Source organism: Podarcis raffonei, chromosome 12 (assembly GCF_027172205.1).
Source record: "Podarcis raffonei isolate rPodRaf1 chromosome 12, rPodRaf1.pri, whole genome shotgun sequence".
NCBI classification, from domain to species: domain Eukaryota; kingdom Metazoa; phylum Chordata; class Lepidosauria; order Squamata; family Lacertidae; genus Podarcis; species Podarcis raffonei.
The window spans coordinates 25,546,747-25,573,892 of record NC_070613.1 but is presented as its reverse complement, the minus strand read 5'-3'; the positions used below and the strand labels follow the sequence as shown (position 1 = coordinate 25,573,892).

The 27,146-nt window shown below is 42.1% G+C and overlaps 1 protein-coding gene across 14 annotated transcripts in view; it reads right to left on the bottom strand.

Annotated features, from left to right (window-relative positions):
• The window catches only part of ADAM22 (ADAM metallopeptidase domain 22), a 122,636-nt gene that overhangs the window by 79,865 nt on the left and 15,625 nt on the right, over nucleotides 1–27,146 (bottom strand). For all 14 annotated transcript variants that reach the window (XM_053410489.1, XM_053410493.1, XM_053410492.1 and 11 more), the window contains exon 3: nucleotides 22,762–22,838. In XM_053410489.1, coding sequence (XP_053266464.1) covers nucleotides 22,762–22,838 — 77 coding nt within the window. The remainder of the gene's footprint in view (nucleotides 1–22,761; nucleotides 22,839–27,146) is intronic.

Genomic DNA, 27,146 nt, shown 5'->3' with positions numbered 1-27,146 from the left:
GGGGGAGAGAAAGGGTTAAAATGTAGACCAATCAGAAAGCTGGAGGCGGAGCCTACATGTGTATAAAAAGGCTTAGCCCGAGGTTTGTTAGAGTTGTTGCTGGGTAGTTGGTTGGTTTTAGTGGGTTGGCTGGTTGGGAAAGGGAGTGGGAGAAGCAGTTGTCAGGCACCTGGAAATAGAGAGACAGGGCAGTGGGTTCTTGATTGAGGGGAGTTGGAAGAGATAAAGGTAAAGGGACCCCTGACCATTAGGTCCAGTCGTGGCCGACTCTGGGGTTGCAGCACTCATCTCGCTTTATTGGCTGAGGGAGCCGGCGTACAGCTTCTGGGTCATGTGGCCAGCATGACTAAGCCGCTACTGGCGAACCAGAGCCGCGCATGGAAACGCCGTTTACCTTCCCGCCGGAGCGGTACCTATTTATCTACTTGCACTTTTTGGCGTGCTTTCGAAGTGCTAGGTTGGCAGGAGCAGGGACCGAGCAACGGGAGCTCACCCCGTCGCGGGGATTCGAACCGCCGACCTTCTGATCAGCAAGTCCTAGGCTCTGTGGTTTAACCCACAGCGCCACCCACGTCCCTGGTGGAAGAGATAGAGAGAGGGAAATAAGACTAAGAAAGTAAAGAGTAACAACATTTGGAATGCTGTGAAAGTTTGTTTGTGTCAGAAATAAAATACACTCATCTCTATTAATCTGAGAACCTGACTGAGACTGAAGTGATTTTACCGCGGAGGACCTGTTTGGTGGCAGCAGATTAGTGGTGTGCGGGTCAATAGTCCGTGAGACAATTGGGGCTCTGTACTAATGCCATACCCGTTTCGAGTCCTACTGGCCCCAAAACACCACCAGCGGTGTTTGCATGCATCTATGCAAGCAGGGTGTTCCACCAGTGTACCAGGAGTTCCTCCAGAGCAAGAGAGGATGTCCCTGCCAATGGCACTCATCTTCAGAAAAGCAGCCTTCATGCTGACTCTTACACCTCCTCATCCAGACTCCAGATGAAGATATGATGGCTCTGTTAAGCACATTAAATATTGATGAAATTGTATGATAGTGAAATTTAGAAATAAGTACTTAGCCCTTTATCAGCCATCCCGGGGACTTTGCACTCCTTGGCCAGAACACTGGAAGGTAGGATAGGGTTCAGTTCTTACCAAGCAATCGGGGGAAAGAGCTGTAGCTCAGTGGCACAGCACATGCTTCTCGTACAGGAGGTCCCAGATTCAATCCCTGGCATCTTCAGGTAGCGATGGGAAAGAACTGTGGCTGACACCCTGGAAAGCTGCTGCTAGAATGGTCTGGCTCAGTACAGTGGTACCTTGGTATTCAAACGGCTTGGCTCCCGAACGCTGCAAACCCAGAAGTGAGTGTTCTGGTTTGTGAACGTTTTTCGGAAGCCTTACATCTGACATGGCTTCTGATTGAGTTCAGGAAGCTCCTGCAGCCAATCGGAAGCCGCGCCTTGGTTTTCGAACGGTTTCAGGAGTCAAACAGACTCCCGGAACAGATTAAGTTTGAGAACCAAGGCACCACTGTATACATCGGGAGCAGGTGTCAGGAGCAGATGAGCAAAACTCACATGTTGTCAGTGAAGTTAATTCTTTATTCAAGGAAACAAAGACAGCTCAGGAGGCCAGGCCGAGAGAACACAGAAACTCTTCCCAGTGGAACTTGCAGTTGTGAGGACTGAAGTTACCCACCTTCCCACAGCTTCCTAAGTCTCCTCCTCCCCCGGTTCCTCCCCAAGCAATCTGAGGCTCTGTTGCCCTGCCTGTCTTTGTTCCTCTCTCTTCATACGTCTTTGGATTATGTGAAGGAAGCCAGGTAGCTCAGAATCTTCAAGATACATATTGTAGTGGTTGACAGAAGAGTAAAATCATGAGCACCACTATAAAATGCCCATTCAAGGGACGTAAACAAGTTATACAAGAAAGCCACAACTAATCTTCTACTTCAGCTGGCAAACAGTTGTTGTTTAGTTATGTCCGACTCTTTGTGACCCCATGGACCAGAGCACTCCTGGCAAACAGTAGACCTCTTAATTGCTTAATCACAGACTCGGGAGAGAATAAACTGAGCCAATCCTAATTATCCAACCGCAGACTCCAGAACATGACCACGGCATCTTGAGTAAACCACCATCAATCATTTATGTACAACAAACATGCTAGATTAGAATTCAGCATGCACAACAACTAAGGCTAAAGGCAGCATCTATTGCCGAACTACAAACATTTACATTAAAAATCCAGGCACAATGCAACTTTAGGTTAGAAAACAGGATATCCTTTCGGTTCAGAACTTCTGGTGCCACATTGTTTACAGTGTATCAACACATCAGCAACAAGGGAAAGGAACCTATGGTTCTCCAGCTGTTGGACTACAACCTCCATCATCCCTTGGCCATTTTGGCTGGGGCTGATGGGAGCTGGAATGCAACAAAATTGAGGGTTGGGGCACAGCTTCGCTATCCGTACCCTACAGCCTCCATTATGATATCTGGGAAGAGATGCATGGACTTGTTGACACTGCAGGCAAAAAGCAGGTTGTCTGCCTTCTGTTTAGGTGCAATGGTAACACACAAGCAATCATCCAATATCTTTCTGGGGTGTTTTGCACTTTTAAAGAGCATGCACAACAGAATCCCCCCACCCCCAGGAGATGCCACATAAAAGTTAACAAAATTCTAGGAACGGCTGTGGTTCAACTCCAGATCTGGTGGCAGAATTAAAGAGTTCCCTTTAAAAAGAAACTCACTTCTCCACAATGTTAATCAAACTCATATAACCACATTCTTTCATGGCTCTCTGCACCCTGCCCCAGCACCAATTTGGCAAAAAGGGCAGCTGAAACATTGCTTTTTGGGAATCTAATCTGCCATCCTGCCTTGGAAATGAACATGTCTAGGAAGACGCAAGAAGCACCAGCAACAAAATATTGCAGGGTATCCTACATTCTGTGGTACCGAGCATGCTGAGTCTTCAGTGGGTTGTTTGGGGGATCTTTAGCCCCCTTAGTTTTTAAAAGCGGGGTATTTTTTGTCCCCCAAACAGTATGGTGTAGTGGTTAAGAGCGATAGACTAGTAATCTGGGGAACCGAGTTCGCGTCTCCGCTCCTCCACATGCAGCTGCTGGGTGACCTTGGGCCAGTCACACTTCTTTGAAGTCTCTCAGCCCCACTCACCTCACAGAGTGTTTGTTGTGGGGGAGGAAGGGAAAGGAGAATATTAGCCGCTTTGAGACTCCTTCGGGTAGTGATAAAGCGGGATATCAAATCCAAACTCCTCCTCTTCTTCTTCTTCTTCTTCTTCTTCTTCTTCTTCTTCTTCTTCTTCCTCTTCTTCTCGCTGGCCCTGTTTCTGGCTATACTGGTAGTACTCACCATGACTTCACTATTAGAAGGAGTTTGTGTCAGTCCTTTGCACACCACATCTTTGGTGAATCAGTTTGTGAAGGATGACTATGAAATAGAGGAACTGCTGATGAGACATGGCTTCTGCTGTGTTACTCAGTACGATACCAGTCTCTTCCCAGAAGTGGGTCTGCTGGCAAGTGGAGGGTATTGTGACATTACTGGGGCTGGATTTCCTCTCCTTCCTCTTGCAGCAGATCCACTTACAGGAAAGGCCTAGAACCTACTGTGCAAGGGAGAATCCTTCACCAACAGTCGGCTGACCTACAAAGAATATCCTAACAAGACTATTTGTTCCTAAGTAATTCCATTAATGCTCTTTCTTTCTGCAAACATGGCAGAAATGGGACTTACTGGAACAAGGAAGAGGGGTTTTTTAAGTGCTTGTCCTTCCTTGTAGAAAGAAGTTGGCTGGTGCATGCACTCTCATGCTTCACTAGGTGTTTTGTTTTATTTAGGTGCCAGATGAAAACATTTTCTTTCAACCAGGTATTTGTCTGATTAACATTAGGAGGCTTTTAAAACATGTTTGTGGGAGTGTGCTTATTTATTTGTTTTATTATGTATTCTGTGTTCTCATTTTGCATTTTTATGTTGTGAACCACCATCTTTGGATGATAGGGAGCATACAGATCATGGAATCACAGAATTGCAGAGGTGGAAGGGACCCCCCAGGGCCATCTCCTCTAACCTCCTGCAAGGCAGGAATCTCAACTAAAGCATCCATGATGGATGCCCATCCAACTTCTGCTTAGAAACCTCCAATGAAGAAGAGTCCACAGCCTCCCAAGGGAGTCCATTCCACTGTCAAACAGCTCTTACTGTCAGAAAGTTATTTCTGATGTTTCGTCGGATTCTCCTTTCTTGTAACTTGAACCCACTGGTTCGGGCCCCACCCTCTGTACCAGCAGAAAATAAGCTTCCATGTGACAGCCCTTTAGATATCTGAAGATGGCTATCATATCTTCTCTCCATCTCCTTCTCCTCTTTTCCAGGCTAAACACACCCAGCTTATTTATTATTTAATAAATAATAATAAAATAATGGACACAATTAATTGAAATTTAAAAATAACAGTCTTGAAACCTGTGACTTAAGATAGTCAGGCAAACGAAAATATCTTCTTGGCAGTAGCTCTTCAGAGTTTTGGATGGGGGTCTTCCCCAGTCCTACCTAGAGAAGTTGAGGATTTAACTGGTGACCCTTTGCAAGCAATCCATCTCCTCTAAGCACTGAGCTACCCCAAAACCTACTAAGGCTGTGGTCCTAAAGCACATTTATTATAGGGCAGGTCCTAGTGAACCCAGTGGGACTTATTTCTGAGTAAACACACTGAAGGGCTGCACTGCAAACCAGCATTTCCCACCACTGTAAGTGGTATTTCTGCCATTCCCACCGCCATTCACGACTTTTAGGTCCTCAGCCATTTCAGTGAGATTTTGCAATGCATCCTCCGTTCTACATCCTTGTGGAATCTCCCTCAACACTACTAAATTATTGATAGTTTAAAAGAAGGGGAAAAAACCCTGTTCTGATGCACTATGTGCTATTTATAACCAGGGGAGGAGGGGGGAATCAAACTACACAAGGATTCAGCAGCTCTGTGCTGCTTTTCAGCTGTCAAGCACAATGTCTGCAGTTGCCAATTTTAGAGCTAACCAAAGAATGGAATTTTTATTTATGAGAATGTAATGGGGATCTGATAATTGTAACGATTAAAGGGGGAAATGAAATCAAAAACATAAACAAATCTTTAGCAGTGCCCATTTAAAAAAATTACTATGTAACACTACGCCTATCTAATTTGGTGTAAACTCCCCAAACCCCAATAAATGTGTATATATTGCGATTTTTTAAAAAACAACAACAACCCTAAATGTGGTGGAAATCTGCATCCAGAATAAAATGCCTAGTTATTTTAGTGCATCAGATTAGTCACATGAATAAAACAAATTTATGTTAGCAAACGAAGTAAGATTCAATCCTCAGCATACATCAACACAAAAAGTACATCAAAACAAACCTTTTCCACCATATGCTAGCTGCATCTAAAGTCACAGCTACATACCTGTCAATTAATCCTGCCGTGAAATGTTCATTCAAGGACAAACACATCACCTAGGTGCCATCTAAAATGGATGAACAGTTGCATTATTTCCCTAGCCCAGGGATGGGGAAATCTATGGTCCTCTAGATGCTGTTGGACTCCAACCTCCATCATCCCTGAACACTGGCCATGCTGCCTGGGCTAATGTGAGTTGGAAACCAACAATATCTGGACGGCCACATGTTGCCCATCCCATCTTTAGCCAAACATAAAATCAGACATAGAATCAAAGAATTGGAGAGTCTATGCATGTGTGAACACTCTATCCAGCCACCAGGCCATGCTCCTGAAGGCACAGCCCTCACCAGTCCTGCCTAGCTGGAATGTGTCCTCAAATTGCGATGTCTCTCGCTTGCCTGGAGGTGCCTGTGTATACAGAAAATTCTGACTTCTGCTTGGCTGGAACGTAGCCTATTGTACAAAGCCACATTCACTGTTCTGCCAACTTTTGCCTCTGGCCCTTTCTACTGGGTCCACCACCACTGCCACACAGCTCCCACTAAGCTAACCATGAAGGAATATGGCCCTCTAGCTGAAAAAGAGACTCTCCAGAATTACCATTCTACTGCAATGGTAATTCAACAGGCACTAGAAATTGCATGGCTCAAAAGAGCTTGTTTATCATTTATACCAGCAGTTCCTACTATTTCAAAAGTGTCAAGGTGGCCCAGGGCTCAGGCACAGAGTTCCTCAAAATAAAAAGACTGAGATATGATGCGGGAAGAATATTGTTATAGATTGGGGGTGGCTAAAAGCTAGAAATTAATAAATGGTAGGATTTTGGTTATTTGGACTTTTGAAGATTGGAGGCCAGTGGAAAAGTACAGGCTAAGCTTTTTTATTTCCAAGACAGGGCCTCAGCTAGGATAGAGGCATTAACATGACAAAAGAGGATGATTGCCCATCTGAGAGCCTGGGAAAGAGAGACATGAAAAGAGTGTCTTTAGCAAGGTGTGCTAGGAAAAAGAAGGGAAAGGAAGAGACTGTGATCCATCTTGAGCAGGCTGGCTGAAGGCTGGCTGGGAGAGATGCATTGAATTCCAGGGCTGCACTGCTGTGGGAGGCAAGCACCTCTTGAAATGACCATGCAGTAAAATCCAGACTCCCTCCATGAAAACTGAAGGTGTAAATATGTGAATAAATCGTATTTCTCAAAGCTATGATAGTCTCCTCCATGTCTCACTTCTCCAAAGGAACACAGACCCTGGGTGAGTGCCTGGAACCCCCTGGGATCTTGCTACTGCTTAGCAGAAAGTAGGTACCCAACCTGATATTGTAACAATATCATCTTGAAAGCAGCAAGTGGTCTAGCTTTCGCCTACTTCACTTCCTTGAAGGGACAAGGAACTGGGGTGGAAAAAACTAGCTCCACTGAGCCATGGAGCAAGCAGCTCCTGTTGAACAGTTATTCAAGCAGAATAATATTCCTGTTGATTTAAGAAGCGAAGAGTGAAGCAGGAAGGGGGAGTGAAATAGGAAAAGGAGGTGCTACAGTTGGAGGGGACAGGTTGCTGTCAGGATTGAATTTTAGCTTTTTTTAATAAGATACCTGTTTTATTTAGCATGCCACCTTGAGATCACAACATCAGAAAGGCAGGATACAAATACAGAAAGACACAAAGGTAGCTTGGGAGAAGCTGGGATGCAGCTCCAATGGGCAGCTGCTGAGGTTTACTTCACTGCTTATCTTGCCCATCTTAATTTCATGATCACCAAACCAAAGTCAGGTGAGCCAGTGAGAACGATCCTAAGAACAAACCTTGTCACAAATAAGTGCACTCCACTGTTGAAAAAGGCACATTTCCCCTACAGTCAAATCCTAAAGATAAGATGGAAATGACCATTCCATGGGCAGCATGGAAAGCAGGAATGATTGCTAAGTTTGTATGCACAGACGCTAAGAAAGTTTTAAAGAGGAACATTCAAATCACATTCCCAGGGAGCCAGGCCAGCACCATAATTTTTCAGTGTCTCTGCTTACTATGCAAATACAGATGTCTTTTTTTGTGCACCTGCAGGAGAGAGAGAAAATCAGAGATGTCCAGTGACCTCAAGTGCAGAGAGGCATTTTTTGTGTGCAGGATATTACATTATGATTGTATGGAATGGTCTGGATATTTTTATTAAGCTATTTTACAAATACTGCTTTGTGGTTCATCTTTAAATGGCAGCCAGCTGTCTCCACCCTACTGTGGAATGCTTAATAAAACTTAATGCATCTACAGAGCTAAATAATACATCACTACAACCAGGCATTAAGAGCAAGTGAGGATATGCTTGAAAACTGACACTTGGAATATCAAGATGAAGGAGTTACAGGAGATCTAAACTGGACAGTAAACACTAGAAGGTGCCGTCTCCCCATTTTGGTGACACAACTGAACAGCTGGACGTGTCATCACCTTTCATAATCAACTGTGACTAAATTGTATACATAAAGTAAGTTGTAAAAGAGCCATTGTTAAACAACCACTCCACCATCATGCCATTATTGATTTCATTGAACTTCAGCCTCCATGTCAGACAGTATGTAAGCTTAAATGTGCACCTATCTGCATGAACAGCTAAGCAGAGGCCAATGTTGACTTTTCCTCTAGAGAAGGTGGTCATGATATCACCCTCTACTTCAGTGTCGTGCACTTCCAGCTGGTACCTCTCCCAATTGCAGCAGGAAACCCTGTCATCCTCAAGGGGACAAGTTACTTTTGCCCAGCAAGAGAAAGTGGTGGGGAAGAAGAGCCCACAGTAAAACAATTATTGCTGCCGGCACGATTTTCATTCTGGCAACGCATGCAACTTCTCCAAAGGCATAATTCCAGATCCGGCAGCTCACCCAGGAAAGATGCCAGCAGATTTCCAAAGAAAGCTTTTCCTTTACTCAAGGCAGCTCTGTTCCAAAACGGAAGCCCAGCTTCAGATAAGGGACTGCAGCCTTGAGGGACTCTGAAGAAAAACTGCATCCAGAGAAGGCAATACCAGCCTGCTCCAAGGCACTTCTATCCCAGTTCAAAATTCCTCATGATTTCAGTAGCCCTAGTTCAGACATCCCTCGACACATGATGGGAAAGAGTGGGGACACAGTCACATTCCCAACAGCCCTGCCCCAATACCCTCCACACATTTGGGCTGGGCTTTTGCAGCAGGGAGGCTTTCCTACTCATGTGCAATCTAGAACCATACTGAAGCAGGGTTGTTCTAGATCATGGGGGAACCCGCATTAGTAGAGCAGCCTCCCCACTGCAGACATTCTGCCCCATTGCATAGAGCAGGGGTTGTCAACCAGGTCCCTACCGCCCACTAGTGGGTGTTTCAGGATTCTAGGTGGGCGGTAGGGGGTTCTATGGCACAAGCTGAATCCTCCTTCCATCGAGCACTGGTGGGCGGTAAGGAAATTTTGCCATCAAGAAAGACGCATCAGTGGGCAGTAGGTATAAAAAGGTTGACTACCCCTGGCATAGAGTATAGGGGAACAGGGCTGTTGGGAAAACAAATAGATGAATCCCCACTTTCCCCCGCAAATATGATGGGAAATCCTTGGAGACGGCAAGTAAGATACCAGGTTTATGTGACTGCTTCCTGCACACACCATTCTCACTTCCTGTTACCCAAAGAAAATATATTAGCAAAATATGATACTGGACTGTGACTCCACTTCCTGAATCTGTGCAAGCAAACAAGTCAAGGTGCTTGACTGTGACAGCTATGCAGCTGGGGACACAGGGACATCACACTTTTTACGTATAGGTTCTCAAACTCCATCATCTAAAAGACTTCCAGTGATGGGATCGGAGAGCAGCACCTGAAGCTTTAGGTCAGCTTTGATCAGCCTGGTGCCTCCCAAGTGCTTAGACTACAGTTCCCACCATTTGTGCTTGCTGAGGCTGATGGAAGTTGGAATTCTAAACATTAGGACGGCACCAGGTTTGTGAGGTTGCCTTAAGGAGCCCCTTCCAATCCATCATTACAGCAGGCTAGACAGAGGGGCTAAAGTCCTGCTTTGTTGGCATTACTTAATTCCCCACTAGGTGGTAGGGCTTGAGATATTCTTATTACGCCCCTCCAGCCACTGCTAGTCTTTATTTCTTAAGCACTTAATCCATATCCTGCTATGGATTGGTTTGGGCAGGGAGAAGCCAGAGTGCTTAAAGTCAGCGGCATAATAATCAATCATATCTTCTTGAGCCAAAGGCTTTTATACCATCACTCAGACAACAACATTAAACATTTATGCAGGCTGAAAGACACTAGCTACATTTTTCCCTCTTTGTCTTTCCCCCCTCCCTACCTGGAAATAATTTCCATGTGTGACAAATCATACCACTTGCCTGTCATTTTCATTACATTCATTCATTTTTACACACAAAACTTTTTCTCTCCCATTTTCTTCAAGTAAAAGAATGAACTAGTGGAATGTGAAGAGATTACCGGTGTAGCCCTATCTATGCAGCAATAAGTCCTACTGAACGCAGTGGAAGATACTCCTAGTAAAGTGTGAACAGGATTGCTACCTTTGTCTTCCTCCTTCTCTCCTTTTTAAAAAAAGTGTGCACACTTTTCAATGAATACCTTATGGGATTTTTGTTTGCTTCCTCCCTCCGCAAATCACTTTGGGATGAGAGGAATTAATGCAACTCTGTGCCATTGTTCTGTCTTAATTAAACCCAGAAAGGGGGAAGAAACAGAATCCAGAACAAAGCCATGAGACTGCATTCCTCAAACACCAAGTTAAGCATCAGAGTAAATAAACATGCATGACAACCACACACTACAGAAACAATATCCATACTATTATAATGCTGAATGGCTATCTAAAGAAGCAACCAGAACCATTTGTATTACACGGGAGTTTCATTACCGACCTTGACATTTAAGGCGCACATTTCACCTTTGAAAATATTGTTCTTTAGTTTCTTTCTGTCAGGCAGCTTTTACCAGTTCAGTGGAAATTCTTAGTAGCTGAACACTTCTCAGTAAATGAAATTTTCAAAGGGAGACCAAGAACAATAGCACAAGATTTAAGATAATTCACAATAGTAAGAGGTTCATGAACTCTGATGCTCTTAATACCATTGCATCCATGCTGTTGTTCTTATCAAGTGAAGACTTGGCCTCTTCCTTGGATTTTGTATAACCTGGTAGGTGATGGAGAACAGATGTTCGCTTATAATATAGCCACTTGGCCATCCTTTGTCTGACATAGTATGGCTGCCTACTCTCAACTTATGTGGGGGTTACACACTCTCCCTGCACCTCCAAACACTCTTCCAAGATGAGTACAATGGCGGGTGGGATTGCCGGTGGGTTTTTTCCTAGACGCCTGCCCGATTTTTTGCTGTTGTTTGTTTTTCAGCCAAGTGCATAAAATTGAAGTCACACAAGTTAAATGTACATAAGTTGCAAGTTGGCTGTACTAGCCAACGAGTGGTCCGCAAGCCAGATACAGCCTCTGAAACAATTATATCTGGCCCTTGATGTCACCATAAAGCTTTATAGAGAGATGGTTAGAAGTGTGCACTGCAGTTTGTTTCATAAGGAGAAATGTTCCGGGAAGCTGTAAAAATGGGGAAGGAGAACTTGCAGCCCTCCAGATGTTGTTGGAGTACAACTGCCACTACCCTGATGACTGACCATGCTGGCTGGGGCTGATGGGAACTGGGATCCCAAAATACCTGAAGGCCCACACATTGTCTTTTCCAAATGTAAATGATATTCTATGCTTTATTTTTTACTCTCTGTTTCTGTAATAAGGAAATAAAAAATATAACTTTTATTTCTAACAATAGGTGGTACTTGCATGAGCTACAATTCTCAAAGACAAGCCTACACTGAGGTTTCTCTTCACCTAAAATCCTTATGAGCCTTCTCCCAAGAATTAACCATGAACCTGCACTACACAACAATAAACCTTTAGACCCACAGACTAGACAATGTTATTTTTAATTACAGGACTGATTGCATGACCCTTCAGATAGACGCTCATTTCCAGACTCATCTTAAGCCCTCAGTCTGCAGACAATTCTCACAAAGTAAAAAAAAAAGTTTTTGTGCCCTTTCTTCTGTTACTGACTGACCTATGCACATTAAACAGATTTCTGTCCACAGTCTGCCAGGTAGATTTATAAGCCCATGCAAAAGGAGAACTAGGAAGAGATAAGAGAGTCATATTCAACTCAGAGCAGACCAACTGAAATCAATGGATTTATTTTTAATTGCGTTCACTGATTTCACTGGGTCTACTCTGAGTAGGATTTAGTCATGGACTAGATGACCCGCAGGGCCCCTTCCAACTCTATGGCTCTTTGATTCTCTATGAATACAACTCTGCATCTTCCATAGAACTTCCTATGTTGTAATAGTTTTCAATTTAATTCTCTAGCCAAATAATCTCAGCTTTTCACTGACTATGCTAATACTCATCAAGCTAGATCAAGAGTAGGCAGCCAGCCTGGTAGCCTCCAAATATTTTGAATGACAACTCAGAACATGCTGGCCATTGGGCTATGCTTGCCAGGGCCAGAACATGTAGAGGCTTCCTAGAACTTGGAAGGGCCAACATCTGGCTGCTTGTCTGGCTACAGAATTAAATTGAAAACTATTACCACATAGGACTGCATATGGCCTTGGGCTTGCCCACCTCTGTCTTTACCTCCTAACAAATGTGTCTTTTGTTTCAGACAGAGGTGGGCAACCCCAAGGCCATATGCAGTCCTTGGCCTAAATTCATGTAGACCTTAGCCTAATTTTGAAAGCCCTCTGCAAGTTATCAGTTCAGATCTCTGGCAAAAGCATTCAGTTCCTCGCCTGCTGGGTGAAGAAATGGGAGAGGGAGAGAAAGAGGAAAAAAGAAAGAGTGTAAAAAGAGGTGGCCTTGCCTACTTTTGGCTCTGGTCCTGCCCACCACTGGTATGCAGCCCCCTAAGGATAACCCCCAATAAAATGTTGCCCTTGACAGAAAAAAGAATGCCTCTCCACCCCTGATTAAATTCTACTCTCAATTTAGTAGATGGTAACTGATAGCGTGCAGTACCTAGATGGCCGCACTGCCTGGGGACAGACAGTCAGGTCATGCATCCATAGCAGTGACCACAAGAGGAATGACCACTAGGAGGGACGCAGAGAAAAGAATCGCCATGGTGCATCTGTAGCAGCACAACCAGACGCCTTCATCTGCCCCACCTGCACCAAAACATCTGCCTCTCATGTCAACTCACTGCAGCCACAGCTGACACTGCAACTATCCAACAGTTTGACTTCACCCCCAAAGGCTCATTCCTCCATTGTCTCCCGAGACCAGATGATGCCAACAATGACAGCCTAAATGATGGTAGAGAGCGCAGTCCCAGCCAGTGTGAAAATAAAAAAGGAGAACTATATTTTTCAGGTTTGGTTGTTCAGGTATTCCTGAGCTACACTCAGTTAGAAATCTTTGCAACAAACACAGAAAGAATATCTTCTTTTTCCACCCAGGCTATTACATCAGATGTCAGTACTGATTTCTTTTTTGGAACAGAGTAAGAGAGAGAGAACAGAATGGGGACACTAGATAAATTTGTTTTCAGCTTCGTTTGGGTATTTATTTTTCAAGAGCACCAGAGCCATTACCACATGTCGGCTTTAAAGAAACTATATTCAGGCTCACTCCGCATCTCTCAGCTTTGCTGCACTGTTTTCAGTTGCTGGGAATAAGACCTCCTAACTCGTTGATTCAAAGAGCTAATGCTGAGAGATTGGTTCTGTTCTTTATCTGAAGCCACCATCAAAAAGAACCTCAAGTGGCCCATCCACGCGGCTGAATGCGCCAAGATTTTGCTATCATCAAAGCAGGAGAAGGCGGCAATAGCTTCCCAGAAAGTGGTATTTCAGAGCCACTTTGCTTCTAACACCCTGCTGGATCAGGCCAATGGCCCACCTATTCCATCATCCTCTTCTGACAGTAACCAACCAGATGCCCATGGTAAGCCCAAAAGCAGGAGAAAAACCACATGTGGACAAGTCCATACAGGTACCTAAGGTAAAGGGTAAAGGGTAAAGGGAGTCCAGCTGACTCTGGGGTTGCGGCACTCATCTCGCTTTATTGGCCGAGGGAGCAGGCATACAGCTTCCAGGTCATGTGGCCAGCATGACTAAACCACTTCTGGTGAACCAGAGCAGCGCACGGAAACGCCGTTTACCTTCCCGCCACAGCGGTACCTATTTATCAAACTGCTTTCGAACTGCTAGGTTGGCAGGAGCAGGGACCGAGCAATAGAGCTCACCCCGTCGTGGGGATTCAAACTGCCGACCTTCTGATCGGCAAGTCCTAAGCTCTGTGGTTTAACCCACAGCGCCACCCGTCCCTATACAGGTACCTAGAATGATGCAAATTATGTGAGCTCCTATCTCATGAAAAAGTATTTGCGCTTTTGCTAGTGGGAGCTGGGTGTGGGGAATCTCCTCATCAAAACAGGTATAAAATTTGTAGATAGGAGAAATTTCCTGTAAAGAAAAAGAATTTTAATAAGGGTGCAAATTCATGCAAAAGCGCTATTTTAATACCATTAAGGCGATATGGAAATTCTCCCTGGCTAATGGTATGCATTTAATTAAAAGCATGCTAGAGTAGCTCAGCATACATTTGGAAATATACTACAATACTCTTGGACAATTTTTGCTGACTCCACAGAGCATGATAGAGCTTGCATGTATTATACAAAATAAATCCAAGCAATATGGTAAAATAGAGTAATAAATGCAATTAAAGATGGAAGGCTGCAGAAACAAATATGTGAACGTTATGAATAAGCCTTTATATTTGCTATAGGAATAGAATTGGGCAATAGACCCAATTGCTTTGGGAACAATAATTCTGACATAAAATTGTTAGCACCAACTGTCCGCTGAAATGGGTTGCTTTGTGCAAGGAAAACAGGGCGCTTATACTGTATGCAGAGAAACTCACTTAAAAAAAAATACAATAAAACTAGTCAGATTTTAAGCTTTCCAGTAGCATAATAAATATGAATTCCATTGGGGAAAAACAGAAAATGAACAAGATTAGTGCTAGCCCTACCTAGAGTAGAACTTCTGAAAAAATGGACACAGTAGTAGTAGTAGTAGTAGTAGTATTAATTCAACTTATATCCTGCCTTTCCTCCCGAAGGAGTCCAGAGCATTAAACACACAACAAAACAACTTTTTTTTTAAAAAAAGCCTTCTAAAACCAGATAAAATGTTCTTTCCTGTTTACCCAAACATTTTAACTTCCTCTTAAAAGTCCACAGCAGTTTGTACAGGTTTATATGTTCACTTTCACATGCTTAACAAACAACTGTTATTATATGAAAACATTCAGGTATATCAGATGACTCCAAGCTTCTCCCCTGCTTTTCATTCTTAAAAAGAATACATAAACCAAGCCAGTTCGGATCTTATCCACCCCCAAGATTGCCTCTTTAAAGACCTATTCTTTGCTAAGACCACATCATTTCCTAAACTGTAACAATTATCAAAAATCATGAAAAGCAAAATTATTGTTTTGAAATGTAAAGTGCATGCAGAATAGCATGTCCCTTTTCTGCTCAGTAACTATGGATGCTCTAAGCAGCCAGTCACATATGGACAGCTTCTAACAGCTTCTCCAAATACTTCTTTGTTCTTGAGTAATGAAAAGAGGGTCAATGGGAGTCAGTGATTTACAATCTCATTCACTGCATTAAATTATTTTCATATGAGTTATTTTTTCCATCTTGTCTTTAAAAAGTTCCAACTCTCCGTCTCTAAATTGTTTCCATATTTTTAATAATGCGTCATCTGCTTTGCCTTATCTGACATAAAATGTGTAGAGGTGCCCACATCAAGAAAACATTGCAACTTAGTAAGAAAAGAAAAGTCCACCATACCATTTCATCTCTTAATATTTTGTTGGTAAGAGGTAAAATGCAGTACCCCAGTCCAAAGATCTGTGTTCAGATATGAATGCAAGCGGATCTCATAGTATACAAAGTAGAAGGGTATCTGCAGTGATTTTCAATGATGGGGTGTCATGCACACAAAAGCCTTGTTTGCATGTCACTTTCAACCCCAGTTAAACTGAACTATGGTTTAAAGGTGTGCATGCAATATAGTGGTGTACAGAACTAAAAACCAAAGCTGCCCCTGTGGCAAGCTAAGCCACGGTTTGGCTTGACATTACGCCTGAATCCCAGTTCATGCTTTGCTTCCCCCAAACAAACCATGAGCGGCAGGCAGTTCATGCTCTGCTGGGAGATAAACCAAACACAAGCCCATATTCTGACATAATGCTAAGTCAAACTATGGCTTTGCTTGCGGTAGTGCAGCAGGAACATGGAAGGAGCAAAGCGCACACCGTTTTAATCCTGTGCACCGGCATAATACATGCTCGCCTTCAAATGATCATTTAGATTCCCTATGGTTTAAAGCGACCTGTGAGCCAGGCCACAGAACTATCTGTTGTAATGTATAATGAAGCAGCGTATTGGGGGAACCTGTAGCCTAGAAAAGATTGCTAGATCATGGTGGAAGTCTTCCACTGACTCTGCAGGCATACAATTTCTTTCATCAACTTTGGGACACTGAATCATATAGCTTTCATATTTTATTTTATTATTCACAAACATACACAAAAATCCTCCCTCTCAGCCCAGCTACAACCATCTCTTAATGCAAAAACAATGTTTGATTGAGAGTTGAAACCCCAATACATCTTCACCCAACAGCCACTGATGTAACCCTTCTGGTTACTCAGTACATATTACTGGCTTAAAATTCAGCCAGGTCATTCTTTTTCCCAATCCAGATTAAAGCTTGCTTGCGGGGGAAAGACATCAAAATGCAGTATTTCATAGGAATGGACAGTGCGGATAAGGATTGTGGCTAATGCCATGTGTACAAGATTTCCCAACCTAGGGGTGAGAGTAACAGGAGTCAATGGAAGTGTGTCTGATGATGACCCTTGTATCTTTGACAGTGTTAGAAAGTTGATATTACTACTTGGGGACAATCAGAAGTTTAATGGTAACATGCTAGTGCCCTTAACCACCTGTACTTGTCCAGGTAGCATGTTCCAAGGCCAAATGGGAATCTATACCTTTCAGCACAAAGATGCAATAATGAAATTACTCCTGAGATTCAAGTCTAGAGCTATCCAAATAAAGATGGTAGAGATTACTATTCCAGTGGAGTTGCGCCTCAAAAGCAGCAAAGGAATAATGCCATCAGAACAGCAATAAAAATATTCCAAATACAAAAATTAGTGTCAAGTAACAGGATATTTTATTATTGCACAACATACATGGTGCCAAAGGAGAAGAAGAAACCAGTAGCAGGATATTTTATTATTGCACAACATACATAGTGCCAAAGGAGAAGAAGAAACCATACCCAGATGTCATGATGTTGCTTGCAAAGATGTGTTTAAAGAGTGTGTTGCAATTTTCCATTCACTTTAATATTTGAAAAATGAGTGATTTAAAAAAAAAAAGAAATATAAACCAAAAATGCTTTTCAAGAGAAATCGGCAGTCAAAACCCAAAAGTACCAACCTTCTTTTTATATGCGGTATCCAAGGAAACTAACCTAGTTAATCTAGCAACAACTTTTCCTGCTAAATTTAAATGTCATTTAAGCCTAAATGCCGCTTTTAAATTGTAAGCCCATTGGCAGGGTTTGTTCTTTTAAAACTTAATTATGTTACCACACCTGGCTTTTAACTTAATTGTGTTGCTGCACCTGAAGTCATATTCAGTTTAATATTTTTGAAGTGTTTGGCACTGGCAAAAATGACCCACACTCTACACCCCAAACTTTACAAGCATAAATTGAAATGTTGTGGTATCCAATACTGCCTGCGCCACCCCCCACCCCCCACTTGTTGGAAGGCATCTGTCAATGGAACAAAGAGTGGGACACTTTTTTTGCAATCATCAATGCAAGCCCCAACTGCTGAGTAAATCTACATTAGAAATTTGGACAGCCGGTATAGCAGCTTTGGGGAGGACTTCAAAGGGAAGAAATTGTCAAAAATTGCCTCCCTACCTGTTCTGCTGATGGCTGCCTTTCATCAGCAGAGAGAACAACACTGAATAACTAAGCACACCTTCAAAAGCCTTTTCTGTGCCAAAAGAGGCCACGGCAGCGAAGATGCTCTGCTAAACCTTAGATTTATATACCAAGTAGGATTACTTTTACTGATCAGAATCCTACAGAGCAGATTTAAAAATAAAAGGATTTAAAAATAAAGCTGTAAGTCTCTGAAAATCAGCTTAGCCGAAAACTATAATAATACTTCCACAACTATGCTTGTACGGGTAAGAAAATAAAGCAAACATGGTTGTAGAGGCAAAGAAGTATTTGAGAAAAACTGATCTACATGTACTGCCAGATTAATATGGTGGCACAGGGGAATGCTATTTCGGAGATACAAAGGAAAACACTTTTTTTCAGTTGTTCCTTACTCAATAGCAGTGAGGGATCCAATGAGATGCCAGATATTGTGTGAGGAAAAGTGGTATTCAGGTCCATTTTAAAAAACGACGGCAGCTGAAAATGAGAAATACTTGGAAACTTGCGCTCCTGGCAGATGTTGGCGGTGCACCAGAATAAATGTCAGAGAACCTATGAAATCCAGTAATACTAGAATAACTAAAGTTCGGTTACTCACAAAGGACAAAGATGTTCCAACAACTTTCCAAGGAGTTCTTTGTTGTTCCTGTGCAAACAACTTTTGAAAACTGCAACTAACAGATAAAAGTACATCAATGAATTATTGACCGTTACCATTTGGGTTCTTGTTCGGAGGGTATATACCCAAACTTATGAGGCAACAATTCATGAGGATTCAAGTATTGACACATTTCGTTTACATAAACCAAATGCTGTAATGGCAATCATCTCGTGTCTGCTTAGCTGTGCAAGAGATTTTTTCATGAAGAACAGAACGTTAGCCATGGAGGCGGAAATACTAAGTGGTAAGTTAGCAACGATCACCTCAAGTGGTTGTGTCTAGTGGCTCTGAGCAATGCATTTTCACAGATTCCAGCAATCAAGTGATATTGTACTAGCAATCGCAGACGTACTGTAACCATACTGTAAACTCATCTTAAAATTAAACATCTTAATTTTTGCTTTGAGATGGAAAGGATATGTGCAAAGAAAATGCTTAGGAAGAGCACGCAGTACAAAACAGTCAAAGCAGTACAAAACAGTACAAAGCAGTCAAAACAGTACAAAGCAGTCAAGGCTCCAACCACTTTGTGAGCAGCAATGAGACTGCCCCAGCCAACAGTCCGAATTTTCTGTCTTGGTTCAGGCCCATGACATGATAGTGAAGCCAAAGCACAATCATTCCATTTAAAAACAAAACAAAAAACAACCCAGCATGCAAAAGTGGCAATGCAAGTACACCCGTTCAATAAAAGAAACTCTTCAGAAGACTTTACAGGGACAGTCAAGTGATGGATTCCATCCGCTATCCAACTTCTAGTGCACCCCTTATCAGCTTGATGAGCCTTTTCTTTAAGGAGAATTTTATTGTATGCAACCAAGGTGAACACCATCCTCTACATACCCAACCAATCACTACGTTCTGCAGAGGGCATCCTGCAGATAGGATCCTATCTGGAGCGCCGCTCTCCACAATGCCAGAATCAGGCCTTTAGTGTAGCGGCACTGACCTTTTGAAACTCTCTCCCACTGCCTATTAGATATCAAATGTCCACCGTCTCTATTGTCTTTCAATGTTTCTCTTTCAACAAGCTTTCTAAATGGAGATATTCATCCCACTTGGTACTTGTACTGGTTTACTGCTTTTATGTAAGTGTTGTCACTGTTTTAAACTTTATGTTGTTGTTGGCATCCGTCTGTCTTTATATATTTCTGGCATCATTTTTTAAAAAGTTGTTCTATATGTTGTTTTAACAGCTTTTATACATGTACTCGTTTCATATATGTTTTTATTGTACTGCAATATGCTTCTGGATACAGTGTGGTAAGTGATTCATAAATGAAACAAACAACAACATTATTTGGAGGCTCTGAGTGTTGACTTGTTTATCTCAATGGGTAAGAAACACAAAATTAGTAGCGGGAATATTTTACCCGAACAGTTAGTAAGCAATCTTACTCTCTATCACACCAAAATGTGGTGTGTGTGTGTGTGTGTGTGTGTGTGTGTTTTAAAAAAGAGCTTTTAGAAGACAGCAGGAGAGAAAGGGGAGATTTTATACCATATACAGCTTCTTTTGTGCTTTGCATCTTTTGGGATTCTAAACATCCCAGCGCACCAGTTACTTGGCATTCAACAGGCAACTTCTTCACGTTTACAGTCCTCAGGCAGGAAGAAGGAAACAGCTACAGAGAGCCTTTCATCATCACCACTAACCGTATAGAACTTGCATGTCAAAAATGCTTTGGAAAACGTATCCGTCTTTATCAAAACATTGCAACCAATGACGTGGGCTTCCTGTCCAATCTTTGAATTGGAGAATTTTTTCAGTACCCTTTGGAGACTTTTCAGAAAATAATCTGATGACCTAGAAAGTGATCTAATTGCTTGTATCTAGTAAACAAAGTTAACAGCTTTGAAATTGGCCTGGTATTTATTTGCAATTAGCTCATCGTTTCTAATCAATTTATGAAACGGAAAATTTTCCAAGGAAAAATAAACCACACACAGCTAATTCCACCTTGCATCACTGACTGTAACAAGCTAACTATGGTTCATACTGGAGTTGAACTCCTTGTGCCAAGCTCAAATGGCCCATTGGCTGCCACAGCCACAATCTTTACAGCGGGGTTGACTAGCACTGGACTTTGCTGTATGCTGCACCTTTGATTTTTACCATTAAACATGCAAGTCAGGCATGAGGAACCTCTGTCCCTGCAGATGTTGCTGGACTCCAACTACCACTAATCCCACCCAGTGTGCCCAATGGCCAGGGGTGTTGGGGACTGAAGTCCAGCAACATCTGGAAGGCGACAGTGCTTCAGGGCAAACTTCACATTGTGTTTTTCATTTACAGTTTCACATGACCCTGCAATACAAATGTTGCAGGCTATTTGCCAGGAAGAGCCTTAAGGCAGAGTTCATCCACCCGTATCTTAATTGAAAGCACTAGCTGTGGCCAAGGTTTGTTCTTGGCTACAACTCGTGGTTAGCAAGGAGGGAGCTTAATTAAACCTCTAAAATTCAGTAATACTTAAAAAAAGCTATTCCAGGATAACAGAAGTGCCGAGTTCTGCCCAACATGGGGGGGGGGGGAGTCGCACACATGTGACATCACCATGAGGTCCTACTAGGCCCACTGCCATGGCGAGGCCCAGCAAGGCCCTCTGCTGAAAGACCCAGGCCCTCAAGTTTGGGGGGCTTCAGCTCCGTCCCAACAGACTTTGTGGGGCTGAAGACACCTGTGGAGTTGGCGCTTCTGCGGGATAACTAATAATTAAAAGCAAAAATATGGAGGATGGGGCTCTCAATGGCTACCTCACTGTCTGAGGCACTGGCCCTGTTGAAGGTTTCCAACAGGCACCTGGTTAGCCACTGTGAGAACAGGATGATGGACTAGCTGGGCCACTGGCCTGATCCTGCAGGACTCGTCTTATGAGCACTCTTGAGATCCATTCATGTATTTTCGTTGTACTTTTGTTTTTCAATAACAAGAGGCACTGTTTTACATTTTCTTTGCCCGGCACCACAAATGTGGCCCTCTCCCTTGGATCAATTTGCTGCATATGTGAACCACGAGGTCAAGTTATTCTGGAGTCCAGATGCATCTGATTATCTTGAGAAGTTGTAGCCTAATTAAAATCCCTCACCCACATCTGTTTCCTTGCAAGATTTAAGTGTTTCACCCCTGCAAGAGCAGCAGCAAATCTACAACCAGCCCCAAATCACAGGCACTAAATCAATGGACATCTAGGAGAGGACCCTCATCTGCTCCACATATGTAAAAATGCATTGATAAAGATAAGATATCTGGCTCTCACTCAGCCTTGCATGTGCTTTACATTAAACCCAGAAAATGCATTTCCTTCAACCCAGAGTCCAAATCTCGCATCTGGTACAAAACATCATTTGTACTTCTTCAACTAATACATATGTCGGTTTTCACTAAGTAAGGAATGGGATTTCTCACCAACATAATTTTTTAAAAAATCAAACTTTTCACAGATCACGCAGCAGTTGCTTGTTTTTTAAGTCAATTTTTTCATACCATGCAAAATATGAGCAACTGGTATTCTTTCATTATGAATAATGAAACATCAGGCTTCACTTAGGTATTTGCTGAATTCTATCTCTCTATGTCTGAAACTGATCTAATGGACAGTGACAATGTATTTGGTTCTGAAAAACTGAAATAAATTCATTATTTGTTTTCTAGGTTCTCTTAACAAAGGAAACATTTGCTGTTTCTGTTTTAAGCCAATATAATTCATACAGGGATCAACTATTCAGGTACATATATCACTAGTATTCTTCTTTTTAGTCTGAGGAGAGATTTAAATGAAGAGCTGAGTTGACAATGCTATGAACATGTAAGTCAGTTCTCTTTTTATATTTATGTCTTTCTTTATTTGATCAGTAAATACAATGCCAGGATATCAGTCAAACTTTATTATGGTCTTATGAGCCATTCAGGTTAAAATACAGCGCACGAATAACAGAAAAATTGCATAAGTGTGTCCTCCCAGTCCTAGTCTAGGATTCTAACCACTAAGCACATTGGGTCTCTTCAAAACAACAGGCAGTTGAGTGAGATGGGAGGAATCACCAACTAAACCATGGTTTATCGTGATAGCAACAAGGCTGATATTTTTTTATTAACCATAGTTTAGAGCACTATGTTCAAACCCTAAAACTCTGATTATTCTTAAGGATAGTTTGTTGAAACAAGCCAGCTTTGTGACTTATGATTTGAAGATGGCTTGCCTCAGAGAAACTACAGATAAGATTCACCACATGTTTGGGGTAAGGTAGAAATCTGGGGTTAATGAAAAATGGAAGTGAAAAAACAACTCATTCCCATCACAGTAAGCCAGCTCTGTACCAGTGGGAAGGAATTGCCAGGATCCGAGCACATGAGAATGTGTACTTTGGAGAGTATTTTTCATTTTAAGAATGAGATGATACTAAGCAGCATTGAGCATTAAGCAATATTGAAAAATATCAAAATACATTGCATAAATGCTAAAGGGCAGGGGGGAACAAATGTGCAAATCAATTATCAATTAAAATATTTATATACTTACTGGTTTAGCTCTACATCCAGGATGAAAGAAGATCCAAAGGCATCAACTTGGAAGCTGGCTCGGGCAATATGAGTGGACTGCAATGTTTAAAAAAAGTGAAATGGGTTAGCATTCAACCAATGCATTCTTTTACATTCATGACAGAAAAAAATATATACTTCGCACCAGCACAAACATACTGAGGCACATTTAAGGATGTTGAATAATTGAGCTGATTTTTTTTCCATGGGAATTTGAGGTTTTGTAGAAGAGCATAAAGAGCTGACTATACCCCCTTATTCAGGGATTTCTAATTCTGGCACATTTAACATCCTTACAGATGAGGAAATAGTGCTCTCGGTTTTGCTGTCCCAGATGGGGGATATTTACTGTACAAACCAATCTCAGTGTTATTGCCCATTTCAAAGGGCGTGGCTGCCCACAGAGAATACTGGGAACAATGATTAATGATTAAAGCAATTACCTACAATATATTTTGGGAAGTTGCCTGCTGCTGTACATTTGGATCCCTACTAAGATATCATAACAAAATTTCACATGATGCTTCCAAGATCAAGCAGTAGTTTTCTGTCTCTGTTTGGATACAATTAGACACAACTCTGTATAAAGATGGCAGACTGAACTTTCTCAAAACCGCAAAGGTGTTTTTTCCCCCCTTTGACTTCCCAAGCAATGACAGGTTTGAGGTTGCTAGTGAATCTATCAATAAGAATTAATTGATTAATGTCATTTTTCTTCTATACACTGAAATTGTATATGCTTGTAATATGTATGGTTCTGAAATAAAAATAATTAAAAGCACTGGGATTTGTAGCCTGGTGAGAGAGCTGGATTTAGCAGTTTTTATATTTTCACAAAGAAACTCTTATGTCATGTCCTTGTAGGCACAGCTAGGAAGCTTTTCATCTGCCCCAATGGCTCATGTACAGGTTATCCCTAACAACTTACCTCTACAAAAAGTCTATATGGCTGCTTATGCATGCTTTGTGCAAATGGCCCAATTTATGAGATACCGTATTTTTCGCTCTATGAGACGCACCAGACCATAAGACGCACCTAGTTTTTGGAGGAGGAAAACATGAAAAAAAATATTCTGAATCTCAGAAGCCAGAACAGCAAGAGGGATCGCTGCGCAGTGAAAGCAGCAATCCCTCTTGCTGTTCTGGCTTCTGGGATAGCTGTGCAGCCTGCATTCGCTCCATAAGACGCACACATATTTCCCCTTACTTTTTAGGAGGGAAAAAGTGAGTCTTATAGAGAAAAAAATATGGTAAATGCAAGATCCCAGATAATTGTTCCGTATATGGACAATCGCCAAGAGGTTCTTTTATCATACTTGTACTGATACTGAATGACCTAATTATCAGATAGCTATTCTGAAACACACTTCAACAAATCCATAACGCTGGTTATAAGGCTAGCTAGAGACGTTTTGCTGGCTAAGGCAGACAATATGGCACCCCTTCTTCCCATTCCAGATACAGAGACTGGCTAGAGAGTGACAGCTGAATCTCACTTCAACCAGTTCAGAAGAATTAGTAATTAAGTTGAAACTGATGCCATTGTTGCCTTACAATATCTGCTGCCTGAGGCAGGCACTTCACACTGTCTAACGGCAGGGTCGGCCTTGACCGGCTGTACAGATAAAGTACATATGTAATATACTTCAGCACATAACAGAGGGGGAGAAAAGGCAGTAAGCATTCTCTATGGTTTTCCAGGCAAAATACAACCTGACACATTCTTAAAGACATGTACTGTGCTGAAAAAAACAAAGCCATGGGAAATATTTAGAAGGAATTTTTATAAAGAGGAAGAAGTGAGGCATGGGAGAAGGAAATGGCCCAATTTCAAGAACTACTGCATAGTTAAGTATTTCTGGAAAGGCTTTCTGGCTGACTCTCACTTGTCGGTAAATTAGAGGGTTATTTGACCAAGCATGGCTGCTTTGCTAAAAAGACTGCTAGTTGAATCCTGTATGGAAGTCTTTAAGAACAAAATCCTCATTTTAATGAGGCAGGAGCCCATTGTGGCTTGCCAATTATACCAATGTCTGTTTTGACATTGGCAACTGAGAAGCACTGACTGCTTGGGAACAAGTGCTTAGTCAACGTGTTTGAAGAGATGAACCTTGAGCATGACGCAGTAAGGAACTTATTATGGGCTTTTCCGACTAAGGAATCAGCTATACAGCTGCAAATAAAACGTTTTAAGTGTGTTTATACAAATGTGCATTATACAAATGTGACACTAGATGGCAACGGGTGAGCTATGATAAATTCAATATATTTTTCAAACCGTGTTTTTCTTTTAAAAAAAAGCATTTTCACAGCGTTTTTTATATGTGTCTTGATTCCACCTTGGTCATACTCAAGAGTATGGAGTTTAGATCCCTCCAAACACATCAGAAGTAAAGAGTAAACATTACAGAAGATCTACTGAAGACAGTCAAAAAGAGAACTATAGCCACTATGGGTAAGCTTACTTTCCTGCTCAAAATGTGCTCAAGACATACCTTGTTCATATTTCGAAAATGTAATATTCTAATTTCTGCATATGACTAAGGAGGAACATCACATTTAGATGCCGTGTGTGTGTGTGTGTGTGTTCTTACTGGTACACATCACCTTACTACCCAAAAGAGCACTGAACTTTCTGTAATAATCAGCACGCACTAACAAAATGTTTGCTATTTCCAAGCAAGATATGGAAACAGATTCTGGGCAAAAAAGAGAAAGTACATGGTGAGAACTCTAGAATTCTGCAAATTCAGGATAGACCAATCAACAGGTATTAGGCACAATGACTAAACATGCCCTCCAAGTTCAAGCACACACTTCTGAGTACCAGTTGCTGGGATCACAAGCAGGAGAGCGCTGTTGCCAACCCACCCAACCCTCCATGCAGCCCCAAGAACTGGCAACCCATGCTACGTCACTGACTCCAGCTACAAAGGACAGAGGTATCTGTACCCCGCCACCAAACATTTCAGCTATATAAAGTTAAGGGAAGCTCATTCTGAACACAGAAAATTTCCAAGTCTTTAAAGTATATAAATATTCATACAGCTTGATCATATGCATGCTTTATTCACAAATTAAGTTCCATATGCATGCTTTATTCACAAATTAAGTTCCATTGAGTTCAAAGGGTTTACTGCCCTGTAAAATGCACACAGGATTTCAGCCTGAATCAAAATGCTCTAAAACTGAACATTTAAGCATTTTTATTATGGAAGATTATTATATATAAGAAAATTTTCTAGCAAATATAAAGAAGGAGACATACAATTCTACTTATTAGATATATTTCACATTATAAAAAAGAACATAAATATTTCAATGAGTATTTTAAAGCATTTATGAGAACCTTCCATCCAACAACATTCAAGCATTTATGAGGACCTTTCTTTCAGGATTCTTTTTTTTTAATGGAGTAAGCAAATTATTCAATCAACCCAGCAATACAATACCCAGCTGCAGTAAACAAGGAAAGAGAATTCTCTGTTGAATCAGCACTAACCCAAAAGGGGGGAGGGGGATGAAGACAAGTACTGCAGCTCTAGTAGGCAGTACTCAGAGCAGGAACCTATTCTTGAATCCTCTGTAATCTGTGGCAGAGCAGAGACCTTCTCCAGCACATACACATACACACGCACTCCCCTAAAACGCTGCTATTGTCCTCAAGAGAACCCTGCCTAGGGCAAGAAGGAAGACAGTAGTTCTAGCAAATCTAACTTACAAAGAAAGGATTAAAGATTTATTCTCACATAAAGGAAGCCTCTCTGTAAGGTCAAAGATGCTTAAGAGGGTTAAAAGAGGGAATGATCAAAATGTAAACAGTTTCATTCCTTCTCCTTGAGCACAAACATCTGCATTTAAACTTCTAGCATAGCCAATGTGATGCCTCAGCTCAGCTCTTGCTGGACTTTTGTTGTTGTTGTTGTTGTTTAGTCGTTTAGTCGTGTCCGACTCTTCGTGACCCCATGGACCAGAGCACGCCAGGCACTTCTGTCTTCCACTGCCTCCCGCAGTTTGGTCAGACTCATGTTTGTAGCTTCGAGAACACCGTCCAACCATCTCGTCCTCTGCCGTCCCCTTCTCCTTGTGCCCTCTATCTTTCCCAACATCAGGGTCTTTTCCAGGGAGTCTTCTCTTCTCATGAGGTGGCCAAAGTACTGGAGCCTCAGCTTCACGATCTGCCCTTCCAGTGAGCACTCAGGGCTGATTTCCTTAAGAATGGAGAGGTTTGATCTTCTTGCAGTCCATGGGACTCTCAAGAGTCTCCTCCAGCACCATAATTCAAAAGCATCAATTCTTCGGCGATCAGCCTTCTTTATGGTCCAGCTCTCACTTCCATACATCACTACTGGGAAAACCATGGCT